This window comes from Heptranchias perlo, chromosome 42, assembly GCF_035084215.1.
Source record: "Heptranchias perlo isolate sHepPer1 chromosome 42, sHepPer1.hap1, whole genome shotgun sequence".
In the NCBI taxonomy this organism is placed as follows: domain Eukaryota; kingdom Metazoa; phylum Chordata; class Chondrichthyes; order Hexanchiformes; family Hexanchidae; genus Heptranchias; species Heptranchias perlo.
This window is the reverse complement of record NC_090366.1, coordinates 12,479,838-12,501,242: the sequence shown is the minus strand read 5'-3', so window position 1 is coordinate 12,501,242 and position 21,405 is coordinate 12,479,838. Positions and strand designations below refer to the sequence as shown.

Genomic DNA, 21,405 nt, shown 5'->3' with positions numbered 1-21,405 from the left:
TGAGGGTCGGTAACCAGAGGACACAGATTTAAGATAATTGGTAAGAAAGCCAGAGAGGAGATGAAGAGAATGTTTTTTACGCAGCGAGTTGTTCTGATCTGGAATGCGCTGCCTGAAAGGGCGGTGGGAGCAGATTCAATAATAACTTTCAAAAGGGGAATTGGATAAATACTTGAAGGGGAAAAATTTGCCTACGGGGGAAAGAGCAGGGGGGAGTGGGGGACTAATTGGAAAGCTCTTTTCAAGAGTCGGCACAGGCACGATGGGCCGAATGGCCAAATCCAGGTAGCCCCTAGTTCAGGGGCTGGCGATTCCCGCTGGAAGTTTGTTGTTAGGAGCTCGGGTGAGGGCAGGATCGGGGCGAGGACGTGAAGCCCCTTGCAGTCGAGCAGCCTGTCGACACTCGCTGCCCAGCCTCACTCACGAAGGTTGGCATATGGCAAGGCGGCCTTTTTGGACCCCGGGTGGAAGCTTCAAGGGCCGAATACACTGCGGCCTACTCGCGCGGCCTGGTTGGAAATCCCGAGGCCTTGCAAAAATTCCGTCCCTCGTGTTCTTGGCCACAGGGAATCGGCTGAGGGATTTGGACAACATCTGTGCCCCAGCATGTGGGCCCTTTAGGCTTCTGAAGGGTTTAGATTGGCCTCTCACACGATAAACGTACAGCGAGAAGTGGAGGGAGGGGGGCTGGATTTTCGATGCGCATACCAGGGATTTTTGAACAAGATAAGAATCCAACTGAGTCGAGGCGAGGGTGGCGATGACGGGGGGGCGGAATTTAAAGTGTCTGGAATGTTCCAAATGGAATGGTTGCGCGCCTCGTTTGGGGTTAACGGTCAGCCCGGTTGAAGAAGTGAATCATTTCTGCCATAGTGCCCTGTGTTCTCTGATACCCCTCGTTGGGTCGCAGGTCTGCCCATGTGGGTGTAGGCCGATCCCGGAGACGTTAAAGAGAGACAGAGGTCCCTTTCTGGACTTGACCTGGTGGAATGCAGCACAAATGGTAATCACGCAGCACAATAATGCCCTTTCAATATCGCCGTCGCTAAAATACAACCTCTTTTGATAACACTGTGCATACCAACCAATGCCAGACATTTCACGAACCACTACCCTCTGTCAATGATGGATCAAGGAGGTGACCTCATTGACGTTGGCAAGATTCAGGAGAGCGATTAACAAAACTAATGTAAGCCGACTTATCCCTTATTGGGAAGGCTTCCAATCTCTGGGGGATGCCAAATATACACATCCATACGAGGAGCTGAGGTGTAGAAAAGAGAAGGCAGAGGGGTGACCTGATGGAGGTCTTTCAGATTATGCAAGGGTTCGATCGTCTGTACGTGGAGAAGATGTTTCCATTCGTCAGAGAATCCAAAACTAGGGGGCTATTAATCTAAGATAGTCACTAATAAATCCAATCGGGAATTCAGGAGAAACTTCTTTACCCAGAGAGTGGTGAGAATGTGGAACTCGCTCCCACAAGGAGTAGTTGAGGTGAATAGTGTAGATGGATTTAAGGGGAAGCTGGATAAACACATGAGGGAGAAAGGAATAGAAGGATATGGTGATAGGGTGAGATGGAGTAGGGAGGGAGGAGGCTCATGTGGAGCATAAACACCGGGATAGACCAGTTGGGCTCCATACACTCAAACACTCCCTCTGCACTGTCTCAACATGTGCCTGTACCTGCCCTGGGAGTGTTTGACGGGACAGTGTAGAGGGAGCTTTACTCTGTATCTAACCCCGTGCTGTACCTGCCCTGGGAGTGTTTGATGGGACAGTGTAGAGGGAGCTTTACTCTGTATCTAACCCAAGCTGTACCTGCCCTGGGAGTGTTTGACGGGACAGTGTAGAGGGAGCTTTACTCTGTATCTAACCCTGTACCTGCCCTGGGAGTGTTTGATGGGACAGTGTAGAGGGAGCTTTACTCTGTATCTAACCCGTGCTGTACCTGCCCTGGGAGTGTTTGATGGGACAGTGTAGAGGGAGCTTTACTCTGTATCTAACCCTGTACCTGCCCTGGGAGTTTTTGATGGGACAGTGTAGAGGGAGCTTTACTCTGTATCTAACCCTGTACCTGCCCTGGGAGTGTTTGACGGGACAGTGTAGAGGGAGCTTTACTCTGTATCTAACCCGTGCTGTACCTGCCCTGGGAGTGTTTGATGGGACAGTGTAGAGGGAGCTTTACTCTGTATCTAACCCTGTACCTGCCCTGGGAGTGTTTGATGGGACAGTGTAGAGGGAGCTTTACTCTGTATCTGAGCCGTGCTGTACCTGCCTGTTACATTCCCCAGCTCTAACATCCCTCGCATTGGAGGAGCACAGAATTCATAAAGCAACTAAGTAGGCCAGTTCTAATTATGTTTGCAGAGGGTGGGCAGAGATAAGGGAATGAATCACTCTCTTGACGTTGCCATGGAGACTGTACCCTGCTCCGGAGAGACCAATCTGCAGGAAGAGGAGACAGTAAATCTGGCCTTTTCTCGTCCAGTCCTGAGGTCAAAGTTCAAGCAAGCTATTTTATTTTCTGTGCATGTTTTATTCTTTATAAAGGAAATATATTATTGTGACTGGGATTATTTCGCTAATCGCAGTCACAATAATATAGTAGAAATTCTATCATGTGCACATAATTTCTGACAGCTTTTTTCTATTATAAATTCCAATGTCCTTGTTTATAATGGAAAGTTCTTATGTAAACTTGTCACGCTGTAATTACACTCTGCTACCAGTGGGGGGGCGTTACAGTGCCACCAGAACTGAGACACGGCTGACGCAGCTGCGAGAGTATTGGGGAAAAGGGGCCTCAGGGGGGTTTAATCCAGACTGTTTAATCCCCATTTCTCAGCCGTCTTCATATCCGTTTGCGATGGCAAGATGCCAGACTGGCTCCTGAGTCAGAAGGTCGTGGGTTCGAGCCCCCGCTCCGCAGACTCGAGCCCCATAATCGAAGCCGACAATCCCGGTGCCAGCACCGAGGGAGTGCCGCGCTGTCGGAGGTGCCGTCTTTCGGGAGAGACGTCAAAGCGCGGGCCTCCGGGCCTGCCCCTCTCGGGCGGACGTTGGAACCACGTGACGGGGAGAACGTCAAGTTGTGATTTTGGAAGGATGAAATTAAATGGGCCTCCTGGGGTCACCCTCATCCCAGCCTGTCTCGTGGTAGTGAATAAATATGATCTTGAAAGCAGTAAAGCTACGAGAGATATAATCATAATTCAGTCAGATTGGAGTTAAAGGCCTGTTATGAATGGAGTCATTGATTGTATCGCTGACCCATCACTGTTATTTAAAGGGATTTGCCTGCTTCACTGGACAGATGTGTAGGCCCCGATTTTAAACCCCCCCCCTCCAAATCGGGTGTGGGGGAGGGGGGCAGCCCCCTCCTCCTCCTCCTCCTCCTCCTTCCCACCCCTCTGATCCCCACTGCTTTCGCGCCCTGTCCCAATGTTAATCCATTCTTTTGATTGGGGGAGGGGGGAAGGGGAGAGGGAAGGGGAGGGAGTGAGAGGAGGGAGGGGAGAAGGGAGGGTGGGGGTAGGGAGGAGAGGGGAGGGAGGGAGGGGTTAGGGAAGGGGGGGTGGGAAGGAAGAGAGGGGAGGGGTAGGGAGGAGAGGGAGTAGGGAGGAGGGGGGAGGGGAGGGAGGGGTCAAGAGGAGGGGGAGGGGAGAGGATAGGGAGGAGGGGTGGGGAGGAGGAGAGGGGAGGGAAGGGGTAGGGAGGAGCGGGAGTAGGGGGGAGGGGAAGAGGAGTCAAGAGGAGGGGAGGGAAGGGGAGAGGAAGAGGAGGGGGCAGGGTGGGAGAGGGGGAGGGAAGATGAGGGGAATCAGTGATGGCTTCTCTCCCCCGCCCAGCCAGACCAGTCAGGAGGGGGCTGGTGGTCCAGAAGAGGCCCAGGCGTGGGTAAGTTTTTAAGCCTTCATTTTAGGGTTTCCTGGGCCCCCTCACTCCCTTTAAAATGGGGGCCATAATCCCCAACTGCAGTCCCTGCTTCTCATTGTCAAGTCCCTTCTTCCAAAGCTGTTGGTTAAAAGCGGCCCCTGAGCAGCCATTTTGTCTCCCACTTGTCCGCCTGTGACGTCATCAATTGACCATTGGATTATGGGCGCGGCTCCCGCTGCATTACGCCGCCATTTTGGAGGGAAACTCCACCCAAAATGGCGGCCGCGCTGTCGGAACTAACTCTGCACAGGTCAGGGACTCAACGTGGGAGCGCCCTGCTCTGTATGGTGTCATGTGCAATAAGCACTCGGGTTGGTGTGATCGTGTAATGGCTGCTTTTACTTCAGACCCTCTGGAACATTCTCTCTACATGTAACAAAGTATAGAAAGAAAGAATTTGCATTTATATAGTGCCTTTCACAACGCCAATGAAGTACTTTTGAAGTGCCGTCACTGTTTTAATGTGGGAATAAGTTATAATAATATGGAGTTTAATTGCTACAATATGCTTACTCCCAAAGTGGGGTCCCTCTAGTGTTCAGTTACACAATGTGCAAGTACAATACATATCCTGTGGATCAGGACCGCATCCCTCCCCGAGAGGGAGGCTCTGGCAAGTTATTATTAATAAGGTTTATTAAATTTCTTCGCGTGTTCCTTTGCCTACAAAGTAGCAGTTCCCCCTTTGCCCTTCAAACGACTGACAGCGTTGGTGGTGATTTACGTTGTGTCCCTCAGACACTTCAGGAAAGATGTGAAGGCCTTAGAGAGGGTGCAGAAGAGATTTACTAGAACGATTCCAGGGATGAGGGACTTTAGTTACGTGGATAGACTGGAGAAGCTGGGGTTGTTCTCTTTGGAACAGAGACGGTTGAGAGGAGATTTGATCGAGGTGTTCAAAATCATGGAGGGTCCAGACAGAGTAGATAGAGAGAAACTGTTCCCATTGGCGGAAGGGTCAAGAACCAGAGGACATAGATTTAAGGCGATTGGCAAAAGAACCAAAGGCGACATGAGGAAAAACCTTTTTACACAGCGAGTGGTCGGGATCTGGAATGCACTGCCCGAGGGGGTGGTGGAGGCAGATTCAATCATGGCCTTCAAAAGGGAACTGGATAAGTACTTGAAAGGAAAAAAATTGCAGGGCTACGGGGAAAGGAGGGGGGAGTGGGACTAGCTGGATTGCTCGTGCATAGAGCCAGCATGGACTCGATGGGCTGAATGGCCTCTTTCCGTGCTGTAACCTTTCTATGGTTCTAAGATTGATTGCAACTTCACACAAAACCCATCTGGAAAAGCAGTTTCTGCTAAAAATTCAGAGCATTTAATTATTTTAAAAGTAACCTTTTCAGATGCTGATTGCATTGTGGGTTTGTCCAAGTCGGGTGTGTTCAAGGCTAATGCAAGTGGCTGACTCTGAATGTAAGCACACGGATACAAGGAGAGAGAGAGAGAGAGGGAGGGAGGGAGAGAGAGGGTGGGAGAGAGAGGGAGGGAGACAGAGTGGGAGAGAGAGGGAGGGAGAGCGAGGGAGAGAGAGAGGGTGGGAGGGAGAGGGAGGGGGAGAGAGAGGGTGGGAGGGAGAGGGAGGGGGAGAGAGAGGGAGGGAGAGCGAGGGAGGGGGAGAGAGGAAGGGAGGGAGTGGGAGAGAAATGGAGGGAGGGAAAGGGAGTGAGAGAGAGGGAGGGAGAGTGGGAGAGAGAGGGAGCAAGAGGGATGAAGGGAGAGAGAGGAAGGGAGGGAGAGAGAGGGAGAAGAGGGGGAGGGAAAGAGAGAGAGAAAGGAAGAGATACAGAGGGAGAGAGGGAGGCAGGATGTGAAGATCACAGTGAGTAGCTGAGAGAGCGAGATGGAGAGAGAGGGAAACAGAGGGAGAGAGAGAGATGAGGAAACAGTGACTAACAGAGATAGATAGAGGAAGGGGAAGTGGGAGAGAGAGACACACACAAGAGTGACTGGGAGAGAGAAGGAAACTGACAAAGACATGGAGGTAGGGTGAGAGGGAGAGAGAGAGAGAGTGCAAGAGAGGAAGAGACACACTCAATAAGGACAGAAAGCATGAGGGAGAGAGTGACAGAGAAAGACAAAGTGTGTGAGACACAGAGAAATACAGTGTGAGCCGGAGAGAGGAATAGTGGGTGAGACACAGCAAGAGACAGTGAATCGATAGAGGTCACAGCAAGGGAGAGAGACAGATACAGACAAATATAATGTGAGAGAGAGAGACAGACAGACAGAGGGAAAGAGAGAGGTAATGTGAGTGGGAGAGACATTTAAAGGTGGGCCTTGGTGGGATTTGCAGCCTTGCTCTGTGCTGGAACGTGTAGAAACGAAATATAGTTTTATTAAAACATGTAGTTTTATTATATATTGTACTTTGATCAAATCTCACTCGATTATCCAGAGATCTCAACTCAATATCCAAGTTTTTAATATCGCAAAGATCAGGTTATACATTCTGAAGTTACTTTGTCCTTCACAAATACACACATCCTGACTTTGTTTTAATTAGTTATATTTATCTATATATATCTCTATAAGTAATAAAACATTAGTAAAGTAATAATATATATTATATTTAAAGTAAAAGAACAAACTTGCATTTATATCGCGCCTTTTATGACCTCAGGACATCCCAAAGCGCTTTACAGCCAATGAAGTATTTTTTTTGAAGTGTAGTCACTGTTGTAATGTAGGAAACGCGGCAGCCAATTTGCGCACAGCAAGATCCCACAAACAGCAGCGGGGAGCAGGATTCAAGTGTTGTCAAGAGTTAACAATTGGCAAAAGAGCCAGAGGGGGGAGATGAGGAGAATTTGTGATGATCTGGAATTCGCTGCCTGAAAGGGCAGTGGAAGCAGATTCAATAATAACTTTCAAAAGGGGAATTGGATAAATAGTTGAAAAGGAAAAATTTGCAGGTACACGGGGAAACAGCAGAGAGTGGGAGGGGAGGGAGGGAGTGGGGCTAATTGGATGGTTCTTCCAAAGAGCCGGCACAGACACGATGGGTCGAATGGCCTCCTTCTGTGCTGTACGATTCGATGATTAAGAGCTGTTCAAGGGGGAAAGATGTGTTCGGTGCCAGCAAGGAAAGCAAGTTCCTTAGAGGCAGTAATTGAGGAGATGTGGGAGTTTGAGAGTGGGGAAATGAGTAGGTCTTTTGTTTTAGCGTGTTATTCTCTCGTTGCTGCTCTTTCTGAGCTTTCAACCAGCCTCAATTCCAATTGAACGAATAAAACAGTCCATGCTCTCCTTTATGAATTATTAAAATCGCAGTTATGCTCTCCTTCCCCCTCGTGAAAGTTATTAAGAATTTCTATGAAGGTGACCTGTATCTGGCCGTGCCCGTTTCTCTTAGCTTTTCCTCACAGATGTGAACCTCAAACCTCAGATTTCCCGAACGGGCCCAAGGCTTCACTGCTCCAGCTCCGTGCCACACCGTCCGTACGATGTCACGTCACAGCTAATGGTGCGTGTGTGGGTTAGAGACATGGGGCAAAAAGGTTGGCGAGGCTGGGGGGGGCCAATTGAAAATTTCAAACCTGAGATTGATAGACTTTTGTTAGGCAAGGGTATTAAGGGAACCAAGGCGGGTAGATGGAGTTAGGATACAGATCAGCCATGATCCGATTGAATGGCGGAACAGGCTCGAGGGGCTGAATGGCCTCCTCCTGTTTCTATGTTCCCGTTGGCCACAGAACTGTGCTCAGGTTATAAGGTTTATCACTGGGGTGGCAAAGCTGAGGATTAGATACTTAGCTGAGAGAGAGTCTCTCCATCAGGGACCCCTTTTAAAGAGGGACTCTCTCTATCAGGGACCCCTTTTAAAGAGAGAGTCTCTCCATCAGAGACCCCTTTTAAAGAGGGAGTCTCTCCATCAGAGACCCCTTTTAAAGAGAGAGTCTCTCCATCAGGGACCCCTTTTAAAGAGGGAGTCTCTCCATCAGGGACCCCTTTTAAAGAGAGAGTCTCTCCATCAGAGACCCCTTTTAAAGAGGGAGTCTCTCCATCAGGGACCCCTTTTAAAGAGAGAGTCTCTCCATCAGAGACCCCTTTTAAAGAGAGAGTCTCTCCATCAGGGACCCCTTTTAAAGAGAGAGTCTCTCCATCAGAGACCCCTTTTAAAGAGAGAGTCTATACATCAGGGACCCCTTTTAAAGAGGGAGTCTCTCCATCAGGGACCCCTTTTAAAGAGGGAGTCTCTTTATCAGGATCCCTTTTAAAGAGAGAGTCTCTCCATCGGGGACCCCTTTTAAAGAGGGAGTCTCTCCATCGGGGACCTCCCTTAAAGAGAGAGTCTCTCCATCAGGGACCCCTTTTAAAGAGGGAGTCTCTCCATCAGAGACCCCTTTTAAAGAGGGAGTCTCTTTATCAGGACCCCTTTATTTACTCCTTATTTTCTCTATCAAAACCCTTCATGATTTCGAACACCTCGATTAAATCTCCCCTTAACCTTCTCTGCTCTAAGGAGAACAATCCCAGCTTCTCCAGTCTCTCCACATAACTGAAGTCCCTCATCCCTGGGACCATTCCGGTAAATCTCCTCTGCACCCTCTCCAAGGGCTCGACATCCTTCCTAAAGTGCGTTGCCCAGATTGGGACACAATACTCCAGGTGAGGCCTAACCAGTGATTTATAAAGGTTAATGTATAACGATTTAGCACAGATAAGATCCTGCACACTTTGCAATTCAGAGGGAAATTGTTGGCACTCCCTCAAGGGCTCTTATCAGTTTCGACATTTTCCGATCCAATGAAGCAGGACGTAGAGGTGTGCGACTGTGAGAGAGCGAGAGGCGAGACAGTAATAGAAAGCATTAGGAGTGGAAAATTTAAACAGTCACACTGGAAAAGGACAAGGGAGAGAGACAATTACTGGGATCCAGTCGGGGGAGACACTGTGGCGGTTTATAGAACTGCTTTTAATGTACATTAGGACAAAATTTAAAAATAACAGGGATTATGGATAGTAAAAACGAAAGGACTTGAGTTTATATAGTGCCTTTCACAACCTCAGGACGTCCCAAAGCAGCCAATGAAGTACTTTTGAAGTGTGGTCATTGTTGTAATGTAGCCAATTTGCGCACAGCAAGATCCCACAAACAGCAATGTGATAAATGACCAGATATACAACGCAGATCAGGGACTGAACTAGGAGCCTTCTTGTGATCTGCGTGGTTCTGTGTCACACTGGTCCAAAGGGGAGCTTGAATAAAGATGTGACGATTGGGTAATTAATCCCAGGCATCTGGCACGGGGTGACAGCTAATTACATTGAGACGTCCTGCAGCTCACATGGACCAGAACCACTCCATGCAGACTGGGCTCGCACTGCCAGCTGGGGAGAAATAACACTCAGATATTCTGGAAATAAAGGTCAGCACCAACCATCAATTTATCACAGTGCGATGTACTGAAAATCACATCCCAGCCTCTTACCCAAGCCGAGTCTGATTAACAACAGAAAAGTGGAACTGCTGAGGTAGGGTAGGAACAAACTACCTGTCTGTCTGTCTGTCTATCTCTCTATCTGTCTCTCTCTAACTATCTCTCTCTCTATCTATCTATCTCTCTCTAACTATCTCTCTCTCTATCTATCTATCTATCTATCTGTCTCTCTCTAACTATCTCTCTCTATCTATCTATCTATCTAGCTGTCTCTCTCTAACTATCTCTCTCTCTATCTCTCTATCTATCTATCTATCTATCTTTTTTTTTATTCGTTCACGGGATGTGGGCGTCGCTGGCGAGGCCGGCATTTATTGCCCATCCCTAATTGCCCTCGAGAAGGTGGTGGTGAGCCGCCTTCTTGAACCGCTGCAGTCCGTGTGGTGACGGTTCTCCCACAGTGCTGTTAGGAAGGGAGTTCCAGGATTTTGACCCAGCGACGATGAAGGAACGGCGATATATTTCCAAGTCGGGATGGTGTGTGACTTGGAGGGGAACGTGCAGGTGGTGTTGTTCCCATGTGCCTGCTGCCCTTGTCCTTCTAGGTGGTAGAGGTCGCGGGTTTGGGAGGTGCTGTCGAAGAAGCCTTGGCGAGTTGCTGCAGTGCATCCTGTGGATGGTACACACTGCAGCCACAGTGCGCCGGTGGTGAAGGGAGTGAATGTTTAGGGTGATGGATGGGGTGCCAATCAAGCGGGCTGCTTTATCTTGGATGGTGTCGAGCTTCTTGAGTGTTGTTGGAGCTGCACTCATCCAGGCAAGTGGAGAGTATTCCATCACACTCCTGACTTGTGCCTTGTAGATGGTGGAAAGGCTTTGGGGAGTCAGGAGGTGAGTCACTCGCCGCAGAACACCCAGCCTCTGACCTGCTCTCGTAGCCACAGTATTTATATGGCTGGTCCAGTTCAGTTTCTGGTCAATGGTGACCCCCAGGATGTTGATGGTGGGGGATTCGGCGATGGTAATGCCGTTGAATGTCAAGGGGAGGTGGTTAGACTTTCTCTTGTTGGAGATGGTCATTGCCTGGCACTTATCTGGCGCGAATGTTACTTGCCACTTATGAGCCCAAGCCTGGATGTTGTCCAGGTCTTGCTGCATGCGGGCTCGGACTGCTTCATTATCTGAGGGGTTGCGAATGGAACTGAACACTGTGCAGTCATCAGCGAACATCCCCATTTCTGACCTTATGATGGAGGGAAGGTCATTGATGAAGCAGCTGAAGATGGTTGGGCCTAGGACACTGCCCTGAGGAACTCCTGCAGCAATGCCCTGGGGCTGAGATGATTGGCCTCCAACAACCACTACCATCTTCCTTTGTGCTAGGTATGACTCCAGCCACTGGAGAGTTTTCCCCCTGATTCCCATGGACTTCAATTTTACTAGGGCTCCTTGGTGCCACACTCGGTCAAATGCTGCCTTGATGTCAAGGGCAGTCACTCTCACCTCACCTCTGGAATTCAGCTCTTTTGTCCATGTTTGGACCAAGGCTGTAATGAGGTCTGGAGCCGAGTGGTCCTGGCGGAACCCAAACTGAGCATCGGTGAGCAGGTTATTGGTGAGTAAGTGCCGCTTGATAGCACTGTCGACGACACCTTCCATCACTTTGCTGATGATTGAGAGTAGACTGATGGGGCGGTAATTGGCCGGATTGGATTTGTCCTGCTTTTTGTGGACAGGACATACCTGGGCAATTTTCCACATTGTCGGGTAGATGCCAGTGTTGTAGCTGTACTGGAACAGCTTGGCTAGAGGCGCAGCTAGTTCTGGAGCACAAGTCTTCAGCACTACAGCTGGGATGTTGTCGGGGCCGTTTCTTGATATCACGTGGAGTGAATCGAATTGGCCGAAGACTGGCTTCCGTGATGGTGGGGATATCGGGAGGAGGCTGAGATGGATCATCCACTCGGCACTTCTGGCTGAAGATGGTTGCAAACGCTTCAGCCTTGTCTTTTGCACTCACGTGCTGGACTCCGCCATCATTGAGAATGGGGATGTTTGCAGAGCCTCCTCCTCCCGTTAGTTGTTTAATTGTCCACCACCATTCACGACTGGATGTGGCAGGACTGCAGAGCTTTGATCTGATCCGTTGGTTGTGGAATCGCTTAGCTCTGTCTATAGCATGTTGCTTCCGCTGTTTAGCATGCATGTAGTCCTGAGTTGTAGCTTCAGCAGGTTGGTACCTCATTTTTAGGTACGCCTGGTGCTGCTCCTGGCATGCTCTTCTACACTCCTCATTGAACCAGGGTTGATCCTCTGGCTTATTGGTAATGGTAGAGTGAGGAATATGCCGGGCCATGAGGTTACAGATTGTGCTGGAATACAATTCTGCTGCTGCTGATGGCCCACAGCGCCTCATGGATGCCCAATTTTGAGCTGCTAGATCCGTTCTGAATCTATCCCATTTAGCACGGTGGTAGTGCCTCACAACACATTGGATGGTGTCCTCAGTGCGAAGACGGGACTTCATCTCCACGAGGACTGTGCGGTGGTCACTCCTACCAATACTGTCATGGACAGATGCATTTGCGACAGGTAGATTGGTGAGGACAAGGTCAAGTAAGTTTTTCCCTCGTGTTGGTTCGCTCACCACCTGCCGCAGGCCCAGTCTAGCAGCTATGTCCTTCAGGACTCGGCCAGCTCGGTCAGTAGTGGTGCTACCGAGCCACTCTTGGTGATGGACATTGAAGTCCCCCACCCAGAGTACATTCTGTGCCCTTGCTACCCTCAGTGCTTCCTCCAAGTGGTGCTCAACATGGAGGAGGACTGATTCATCAGCTGAGGGAGGACGGTAGGTGGTAATCAGCAGGAGGTATCTATCTGTCTCTCTCTAACTATCTCTCTCTCTCTATCTATCTATCTGTCTCTCTCTAACTATCTCTCTCTCTCTATCTATCTATCTGTCTGTCTGTCTCTAACTATCTCTCTCTCTATCTATCTGTCTCTCTTTATCTAGCTATCAATCTATCTCTCTCTCTATCTATCTATCTAGCTATCTCTCTATCTCTCTATCTATCTGTCTATCTATCTATCTCTCTATCTATCTGTCTCTCTCTATTTATCGATCGATCTCTCTATCGATCTATCTATCGATCTATCTACCTCTATCTATCTTTCTCTCTATTTATCGTTCTATCTCTCTATCTATCTTCCCACTGATCTGTCTACCTATCAATCTATCTATCTCTCTGTCTCTCTCTCTCTCTCTATCTCTCTATCTATCTATCTTCCCACTGATCTGTCTATCTCCCTCTACCCATCTACCTGTATCTCTCTCCAGATTCTCAATCTGCCCTTCAATTGCCTTGGTTTTTTCTTCTCTCCACCCTCCAGTTTCTCTCTCTCTCTCTCCATTATGTATCTGTACACCTATCAAACATAATCTGCTGCTCCCCCTCTATCGATCAGCCAGTTGTTTATCTGTTGATCTCATCACGTCTACCTGACCCTACAGCAGGACTCACTTATCTATCTGCCAATCTAACTCCAGCTATCAATATCTGTATTAATATCTATCTACTGCTGCTGTCTATTTCCATCTTTATCTTTCTCTATCTCTATCTATCCATCCATAATTCTATCTATCTGTCTATCTATCATGTATCTATCCTGGTTATCCACTTCCAACCCTCCACCAATGACCATATCCTTCTCACATGAGATGGGGCACTCCTTCCCATTTGCCAACCCCAGACCCTCGAGGTGAAAGGCTAGTGCCTTCCCTCGCTCATAAAACTTCTTGCCCATTCTTGCCTGGCCCATTCGCCCCAGTGTGATTGACTTATTAACACAAACCACCTCCAATTGAGTTCCATGCTGTCACAGTGAAAATGGCCCAGACCTTTAAGAATGGATAATGCATCTGCCATGGGCTTACAGTCAATCCATTGCTTTCCGTGGCTCTGTTTGTACCACTCTCGCCTCTGAGTCGGAAGGTCGTGGTGTTCGAGCCCCCACTCCAGAGACTCGAGCTCCGTAATCCAGGCCGACACTCCCGGTGGGAGTGCTGCACTGTCGGAGGTGCCATCTTTCAGATGGGACGTTAAACCGAGGGCCCCGTCTGCCCCTCTCGGGTGGATGTAAAAGATTCGAAGAAGAACAAAGGGGGAGTTCTCCCCGGTGTACTGGGCCAGTATTTATCCCTCCGGCAACGTCACTAAAAAAACAGATGATCCGGTCATTTATCACCTTGCTGTTTGTGGGATCTTGCTGTGCGCAAATTGGGCTGCCCCGCTTCCTAGATTACAACAGTGACCACACTTCGAAAAGTACTTCATTGGCTGTAAAGCACTTTGGGACGTCCTGAGGTGGTGAAAGATGCGATAGAAATGCTAGTTCTTTCTTTCTATATAAATGTAAGTTGATAAGCAGGGAAAGCCAGAGAGGAAGGGGTTTCAGAGACTGGTGCTGAAGTGTTTAGTTTCCCTGGAGATCAGACCTGGTGAAGTTAGCATGTTTGAGCACTATTAATCCAGAGAACATTAATGGAGTAACAATACCTGAAGGCCAAATATGACAAGATGGCATCCTGAGAACAGATTAATAATTCCCTCCGAGGTGCTGAAGGGGCATTTCTGTATCGAAAGGTTGAATTTGCAGGGTTTTTTTTAAGTTCTGCTATTCCTTGTTTTTTTGCGACAAATTCATCGTTGCTGTTTGAAGCATTTCGCTCGCCTGATTGTCCTGGAATAATGTCCTCCCTCTCTCCCTGTTAAGTCACTAGTCAAATATGCTGCTCGGTGGCTTTGTTGATCCATGTAGAGCATGGAGGATCGAGTCTCAGACCCCAGCCTGTGCTGAGTTCGCCGATCATAGAATTTTACAGCACAGAAAGAGGCCATTCGGCCCAACTGGTCTGTGCTGGCGTTTATGCTCCTCACGAGCCTCCTCCCTCCCTACTTCATCTCACCCTATCACCATATCCTTCTATTCCTTTCTCCCTCATGTGTTTATCCAGCTTCCCCTTAAATCCATCTACACTATTCACCTCAACTACTCCTTGTGGGAGCGAGTTCCACATTCCCACCACTCTCTGTGTAAAGAAGTTTCTCCTGAATTCCCTATTGGATTTATTAGTGACTATCTTATATTTAAGACCCCCTAGTTCTGGTCTCCCCCACAAGTGGAAACATCTTCTCTCCGTCTACCCTATCGAAACCCTTTCATAATCTTAAAGACCCCTATCAGGTCACCCCTCAGTCTTCTCTTTTCTAGAGAAAAGACTCCCAGCCTGCTCGGCCTTTCCTGATAGTTATAACCTCTCAGTCCTGGTATCGTCCTTGTAAATCTATTGATCTCAGCCAATTGGACGCTGGCCGTGAGTTAGGGAGCGGGGTGAAAAAGATCAGCGCCGTTCTTGCTCTTGATCGCCATCTAGTGGCTGGAACAGTGAATGGGCATTGGCCTCAGGATCGGGTCCCTCGATGGTTCCCCTCGGCTCACCTGCCCAGATCACCGTCACTGGTGCCTAAAAACACCAGCCACTGGCCACATGTGGCTCATTGGAAATCCAGATGTGGCTGATTGCCGATCTGATCAGCAAGTAAAAATGTAGTGACAGACACTGTAGTTGGGTTTGTGATCTCAATACTTTAACCCTTTGGTGCGTCTGAGGTAAAATGGAAAGCAGAGTGGGCGAGTGTTTATTTGATTATTGTGGCTGGTTTACTGCCTTGCACACCGAATGGCGGTCGACATTTGTTCGGTCAGTATACATGTGTGAAGTATATTTACTTCATGTGTGTATATTTACTTACCATTAAAGTGGGGCCGCCTTCTTGAACCACTGCAGTCCATTTTTGTAGCAGCTTTGATACATCTGAGTGTCTTGCGAGGCCCACTTCAGAGGGCAGTTAAGAGTCAACCATGTTGGTGTGGGAACTGGAGTCACATATAGGCCCAGACTGGGTAAGGACGGCAGGTTTCCTTCCCTAAAGGGACATTAGTGAACAAGTTGGGTTTTTAATGACAATCCAATCATGGTCACTTTAACTAAGGCCATCTTTCCAGATTTTTTTTTAAAACTCCCCACTGGTGGGATTTGAACTCAGGTTTTTTAGATTATTAGTCGTGACATAACCACTGTGCCACCATACCGATTATTTGTGGCACAGTGGGTTGACGCACCTTGGGCGGAGAGCCGAGGACCACCAAGGAGAACGACAGTTCTTCAAAGAGGTGTCAGGCATGGCTCAGTGGGTAGCACTCTTTTGCCTCTGAGTCAGGAGGTCATGGGTTCAAAGCCCCACTCCAGAGACTTGAGCACAAATTCTAGACTAACGCTCCCAGTGCAGTACTGAGGGAGCGCTGCACTGCTGGAGGTGTCATCTTTTGGATGAGATGTTAAACCGAGGCCTCGTCTGCCCCTCTCAGGTGGACGTAAAAGATCCCACGGCCATTATTTCGATGAAGAGCAGGGGGAGTTCTCCCCGGTGTCCTGGGGCCAATAATTATCCCTCAACCAACATCGCTGAAAAAACAGATGATCTGGTCATTTACCATGTTGCTGTTTGTGGGATCTTGCTGTGCACAAATTGGCTGCCATGTTTCCTACGTTACAACAGTGACTGCACTTCAAAAAGTACTTCGTTGGATGTGAAACCTTGACCTCTTTGCCAGGGGCTTTTGGACTTTCGCCTAACGGAGGCCTCTCTCTCTCTTTGCTTTTCCATGACAGCTCAGAGCCAGGTGGTGCAGGCCGAGAACGTGACCGTGATGGAGGGAGATACGGCGGAGATCACCTGCAAGCTCCACAGTTACGACGGGTCAATCGTGGTGATCCAGAACCCATACCGGCAGACGCTCTTCTTCAACGGCACACGAGGTAGCCATGTTCGGACATGTTCCCACTAGCAGCATGAATCAGAGTGCTATCTTCACCATCCTCACCATAATCAACATCCTCATCATCTTCACCATAATCACCATCCTCACCAGAATCACCATCCTCCATCTTCACCATAATCACCATCCTCACCAGAATCTCCATCCTCCATCTTCACCATAATCACCATCATCACCAGAATCTCCATCCTCATCATCTTCACCATCTTCACCATCCTCCATCTTCACCATCTTCACCAGAATCACCATCCTCCTCATCTTCACCATCTTCACCGTCCTCACCATTTCACCATCCTCACCATTTCACCATCTTCACCATAGTCACCATCTTCACCATACTCACCATCCTCTCCATCCTCACGATCTTCACCATCCCCACCTTCTCCACCATCTTCACCATCCTCACCAATTTTACCATCCTTACTTCATTCACCATCCTCACCATCCTCACCATACTCACCATACTCACCATCCTCACCATCTTCACCAACTTCACCATCCTCACCATCCCCACCTTCTTCACCATCTTCACCATCCTCACCAATTTTACCATCCTTACTTCATTCACCATGCTCACCATCCTCATCATCTTCACCATCTTCTCCATACTCACCATCTTCACCGTCCTCACCATCCTCACCATCTTCACCATCCTCACCAACTTCACATCTTCACCATCTTCACCAACTTCACCATCCTCACCATCTTCACCATCCTCATCATCTTCACCATCCTCATCATACTCACCATCCTCACCATCTTCACCATCCTCATCATACTCACCATCTTCACCATCTTCACCATCCTCACCATCCTCACCATCTTCACCATCCTCACCAACTTCACATCTTCACCATCTTCACCAACTTCACCATCCTCACCATCTTCACCATCCTCACCATATTCACCATCCTCATCATCCTCACCATCCTCACCATCCTCACCATCTTCACCATCCTCACCATATTCACCATCCTCACCATCCTCAACATCCTCACCATACTCACCATCCTCATCATACTCACCATCTTCACCATCCTCACCATCCTCACCATCTTCACATCTTCACCATCTTCACCATCCTCACCAACTTCACATCTTCACCATCTTCACCAACTTCACCATCCTCACCATCTTCACCATCCTCACCATCTTCACCATCCTCATCATCTTCACCATCCTCATCATACTCACCATCTTCACCATCTTCACCATCCTCATCATCCTCACCATCCTCACCATCTTCACCATCCTCACCATCCTCACCATACTCACCATCCTCATCATACTCACCATCCTCACCATCCTCACCATCTTCACCATCTTCACCATCCTCATCATCCTCACCATCCTCACCATCCTCACCATCTTCACCATCCTCACCATCCTCATAATCCTCACCATCTTCACCATCCTCACCATCTTCACCATCCTCATCATCCTCACCATCTTCACCATCCTCACCATCTTCACATCCTCACCATCTTCACCATCTTCACCATCCTCATAATCCTCACCATCTTCACCATCCTCACCAATTTTACCATCCTTACTTCATTCACCGTCTTCATCATCCTATCCATCTTCACCAGCTGCTCAGATTTAAAATCGACTGTTTGGAATAATCTACAAAGCCCACTCGTCAGTGCCTGATCGCTGGCATCATTTAATCTAAAATCCAAGGCATTGAGAGCCTCCTGAACAATCTCTGGTCACTTTCCATTAGCTCGTGTTTCTCTGTGTAACTTTCACTGCTTTCCAACAACAACTTGCATTTATATAGTGCCTTTAACGTAGTAAAATGTCCCAAAGTGCTTCACAGGAGCAATTATTGAAACAAAAATTTGACACTGAGCCACATAAGGAGATATTAGGACAGGTGACTTGAACAAGGCGGTAGGTTTTAAGGAGCGAGAGGCGGAGAGGTTTAGGGAGGGAATTCCAGGGCTCAAGGCACGGCCGCCAATGGTGGATCGATGGAAATCGGGGGATGCGCAAGAGGCCAGAATTGGAGGAGCGCAGAGATCTCGGAGGATCGTAGGGCTGGAGGAGGCTACAGAGATAGGGAACGATGTAAATCGAAAACAGATTGCCGATGAGTGCTGTTACTCTCAAGAACGGTTCATCACAATTTAATGATTTTTTAAAAAGTTATTTCCAGTGGCAGGAGGGTCGGTAACCAGAGGACACAGATTTAAGATAATTGGCAAAAGAACCAGAGGGGGAGATGAGGAGAATGTTTTTTACGCAGCGAGTTGTGATGATCTGGAATGTGCTGCCTGAAAGGGCGGTGGAAGCAGATTCAATAATAACTTTCAAAAGGGAATTGGATAAATACTTGAAAAGGAAAAAATTTGCAGGGCTACGGGGAAAGAGTAGGGGGGGAGTGGGACTAATTGGATAGCTCTTTCAAAGAGCCGGCACAGGCACGATGGGCCAAATGGCCTCTTTCTGTGCTGTATGATTCTATGTAAATGGTATGTTGGCGTTCATTGCAAAAGGATTTGAGTACAGGAGCAGGGATGTCTTACTGCAGTTATACAGGGCCTTGGTGAGACCACATCTGGAGTATTGTGTGCAGTTTTGGTCTCATTATCTAAGAAAGGATAAACTTGTCATAGAGGGAGTGCAGCGAAGGTTCACCTGACTGATTCCTGGGATGGCAGGACTGTCGTATGAGGAGAGATTGGGTCGACTCGGCCTGTATTCACTCGAGTTTAGAAGAATGAGAGGGGATCTCATTGAAACATATAAAATTCTGACAGGGCTAGACAGACTAGATACAGGGAATATGTGTCCCCTGACTGGGGGGTCCAGATTGAGGGGTCACAGTCTCAGGATACGGGGTAGGACATTTAGGACTGAGATGAGGAGAAATTTCTTCACTCAGAGGTTGGTGAACCTGTGGAATTCTCTACCACAGAAGGCTGTGGAGGCCAAGTCACTGAATATATTTAAGAAGGAGCTCGATAGATTTCTAGACACAAAAGGCATCAAGGGGTATGGGGAGAGAGCGGGAATATGGTATTGAGATCGAGGATCAGCCATGATCATATTGAATGGCGGAGCAGGCTCGAAGGGCCGAATGGCCTACTCCTGCTCCTATTTTCTATGATTCTATGCACTTTATTTATTTATGTATGCATATTTGGAATTTAATCATCCTGGGCTCAACCCCAACACAAGGCACTTTATTAACGATTAATAATACAATGGGCTTTGCAGTTCCAAAGGAAGCTTTTAATTATATGGCAAAAACCTAATTATTTGAATGCAGGCAGATGGAAACACAGTGCCTTGATTAAAAATACTTACAGACAACTTCCGATGTTTAATATTTCAATTTGAGTAACGCCAAGGAGAATGAGACAGAAGTAGTAAGAAAACACAGCTGTATCTGATCAACATATATGGAACACTTAATATGTTTATAATCATCAGCTTTAAACTTGGCATTAAGGCAAATAGACGATGGTTATTGTGTTTTGACCTCTATAAGCCACTGCCCTTTCTAAGTATGAGCGTTTTAAGTGGTAGGGATTCTATCTGATCGAATTACATAGAATTTATAGCACAGAAACAGGCCATTCAGCCCCGCTGATTTATGCTGCACGCTCCCTCCCTACTTCATCTCACCCTATCACCATATCCTTCTATTCCTTTCTCCCTCATGTGTTTATCCAGCTTCCCCTTAAATCCATCTACACTATTCACCTCAACTACTCCTTGTGGGAGTGAGTTCCACATTCTCACCACTCTCTGGGTAAAGAAGTTTCTCCTGAATTCCCTATTGGATTTATTAGTGACTATCTTATATTTATGGCCCCCTAGTTCTGGTCTCCCCCACAAGAGGAAACATCTTCTCTCCGTCTACCCTATCAAACCCCTTTCATAATCTTAAAGACCTCTATCAGGTCACCCCTCAGTCTTCTCTTTTCTAGAGAAGAGTTCAATCTTTCCTGATAGTTATAACCTCTCAGTTCTAGTATCATCCCAGCAAATCTTTTTTGCACCTTCTCCAGTGCCTCTATATCCTTTTTATAATATGGAGACCAGAACTGTGCACAGTGCTCCAAGTGTGGTCTAACCAAGGTATATGGAGACCAGAACTGTGCACAGTGCTCCAAGTGTGGTCTAACCAAGGTATGTGGAGACCAGAACTGTGCACAGTGCTCCAAGTGTGGTCTAACCAAGGTATATGGAGACCAGAACTGTGCACAGTGCTCCAAGTGTGGTCTAACCAAGGTATGTGGAGACCAGAACTGTGCACAGTGCTCCAAGTGTGGTCTAACCAAGGTATATGGAGACCAGAACTGTGCACAGTGCTCCAAATGTGGTCTAACCAAGGTATGTGGAGACCAGAACTGTGCACAGTGCTCCAAGTGTGGTCTAACCAAGGTATATGGAGACCAGAACTGTGCACAGTGCTCCAAGTGTGGTCTAACCAAGGTATGTGGAGACCAGAATTGTTCACAGTGCTCCAAGTGTGGTCTAACCAAGGTTCTATACAAGTTTAACATAACTTCTCTGCTTTTCAATTTTATCCCTCTAGAAATGAACCCCAGTGCTTGGTTTGCTTTTTATGGCCTTATTGACCTGTGTATCGGGAGGGGAGGTATCGTCAATCCAACATAGCTGAAGGACCTGACATCCAAATCGCATGGATTTGCAGCACAGGTCCTGCAGCTATATTGGGATTTAATATTATAATTCATATGAAAAGAGAGTCAAAAGGTACCTTCGAAAAAGGCATCTTGCCGGCATCCCCCAAAGGAAATCAAAGCAGGTCAGTGCATTTCTGGAGATGGCCCAGTTACTCTAAGTCCCCAAACTGGGCCTTGGATTCAAAAGGGCCATGTATCACCTGGGGATGCTCGTCAGACACCAGGAACAGTGACAGCTTGCATTCATATAGCGCCTTTAACGTAGTAAAACGTCCCAAGGCGCTTCACAGGAGCTTAATCAGTCGCAAATTTGACACCGAACCACATAAGGAGATATTAGGACAGGTGACCAAAAGCTTGGTCAAAGAGGTAGGTTTTAAGGAGCGTCTTAGAGGAGGAGAGAGAGAGGCGGAGAGGTTTAGGGAGGGAATTCCAGAGCTTAGAGCCTCTGCGGCTGAAGGCACGGCCGCCAATGGTGGAGCGATGGAAATCGGGGGATGCGCAAGAGG

The 21,405-nt window shown here is 48.0% G+C and overlaps 1 protein-coding gene across 5 annotated transcripts in view; it reads left to right on the top strand.

Moving 5' to 3' along the window:
* cadm4 (cell adhesion molecule 4) overlaps window positions 1-21,405 on the top strand; it is a 275,949-nt gene that overhangs the window by 150,986 nt on the left and 103,558 nt on the right. For all 5 annotated transcript variants that reach the window (XR_010958840.1, XR_010958839.1, XR_010958838.1 and 2 more), the window contains exon 2: window positions 16,066-16,212. Coding sequence is in view for 1 of the 5 variants with exons in the window: in XM_067975308.1 (XP_067831409.1) it covers window positions 16,066-16,212 (147 nt within the window). In the remaining 4 variants the exon portion in view is untranslated. The remainder of the gene's footprint in view (window positions 1-16,065; window positions 16,213-21,405) is intronic.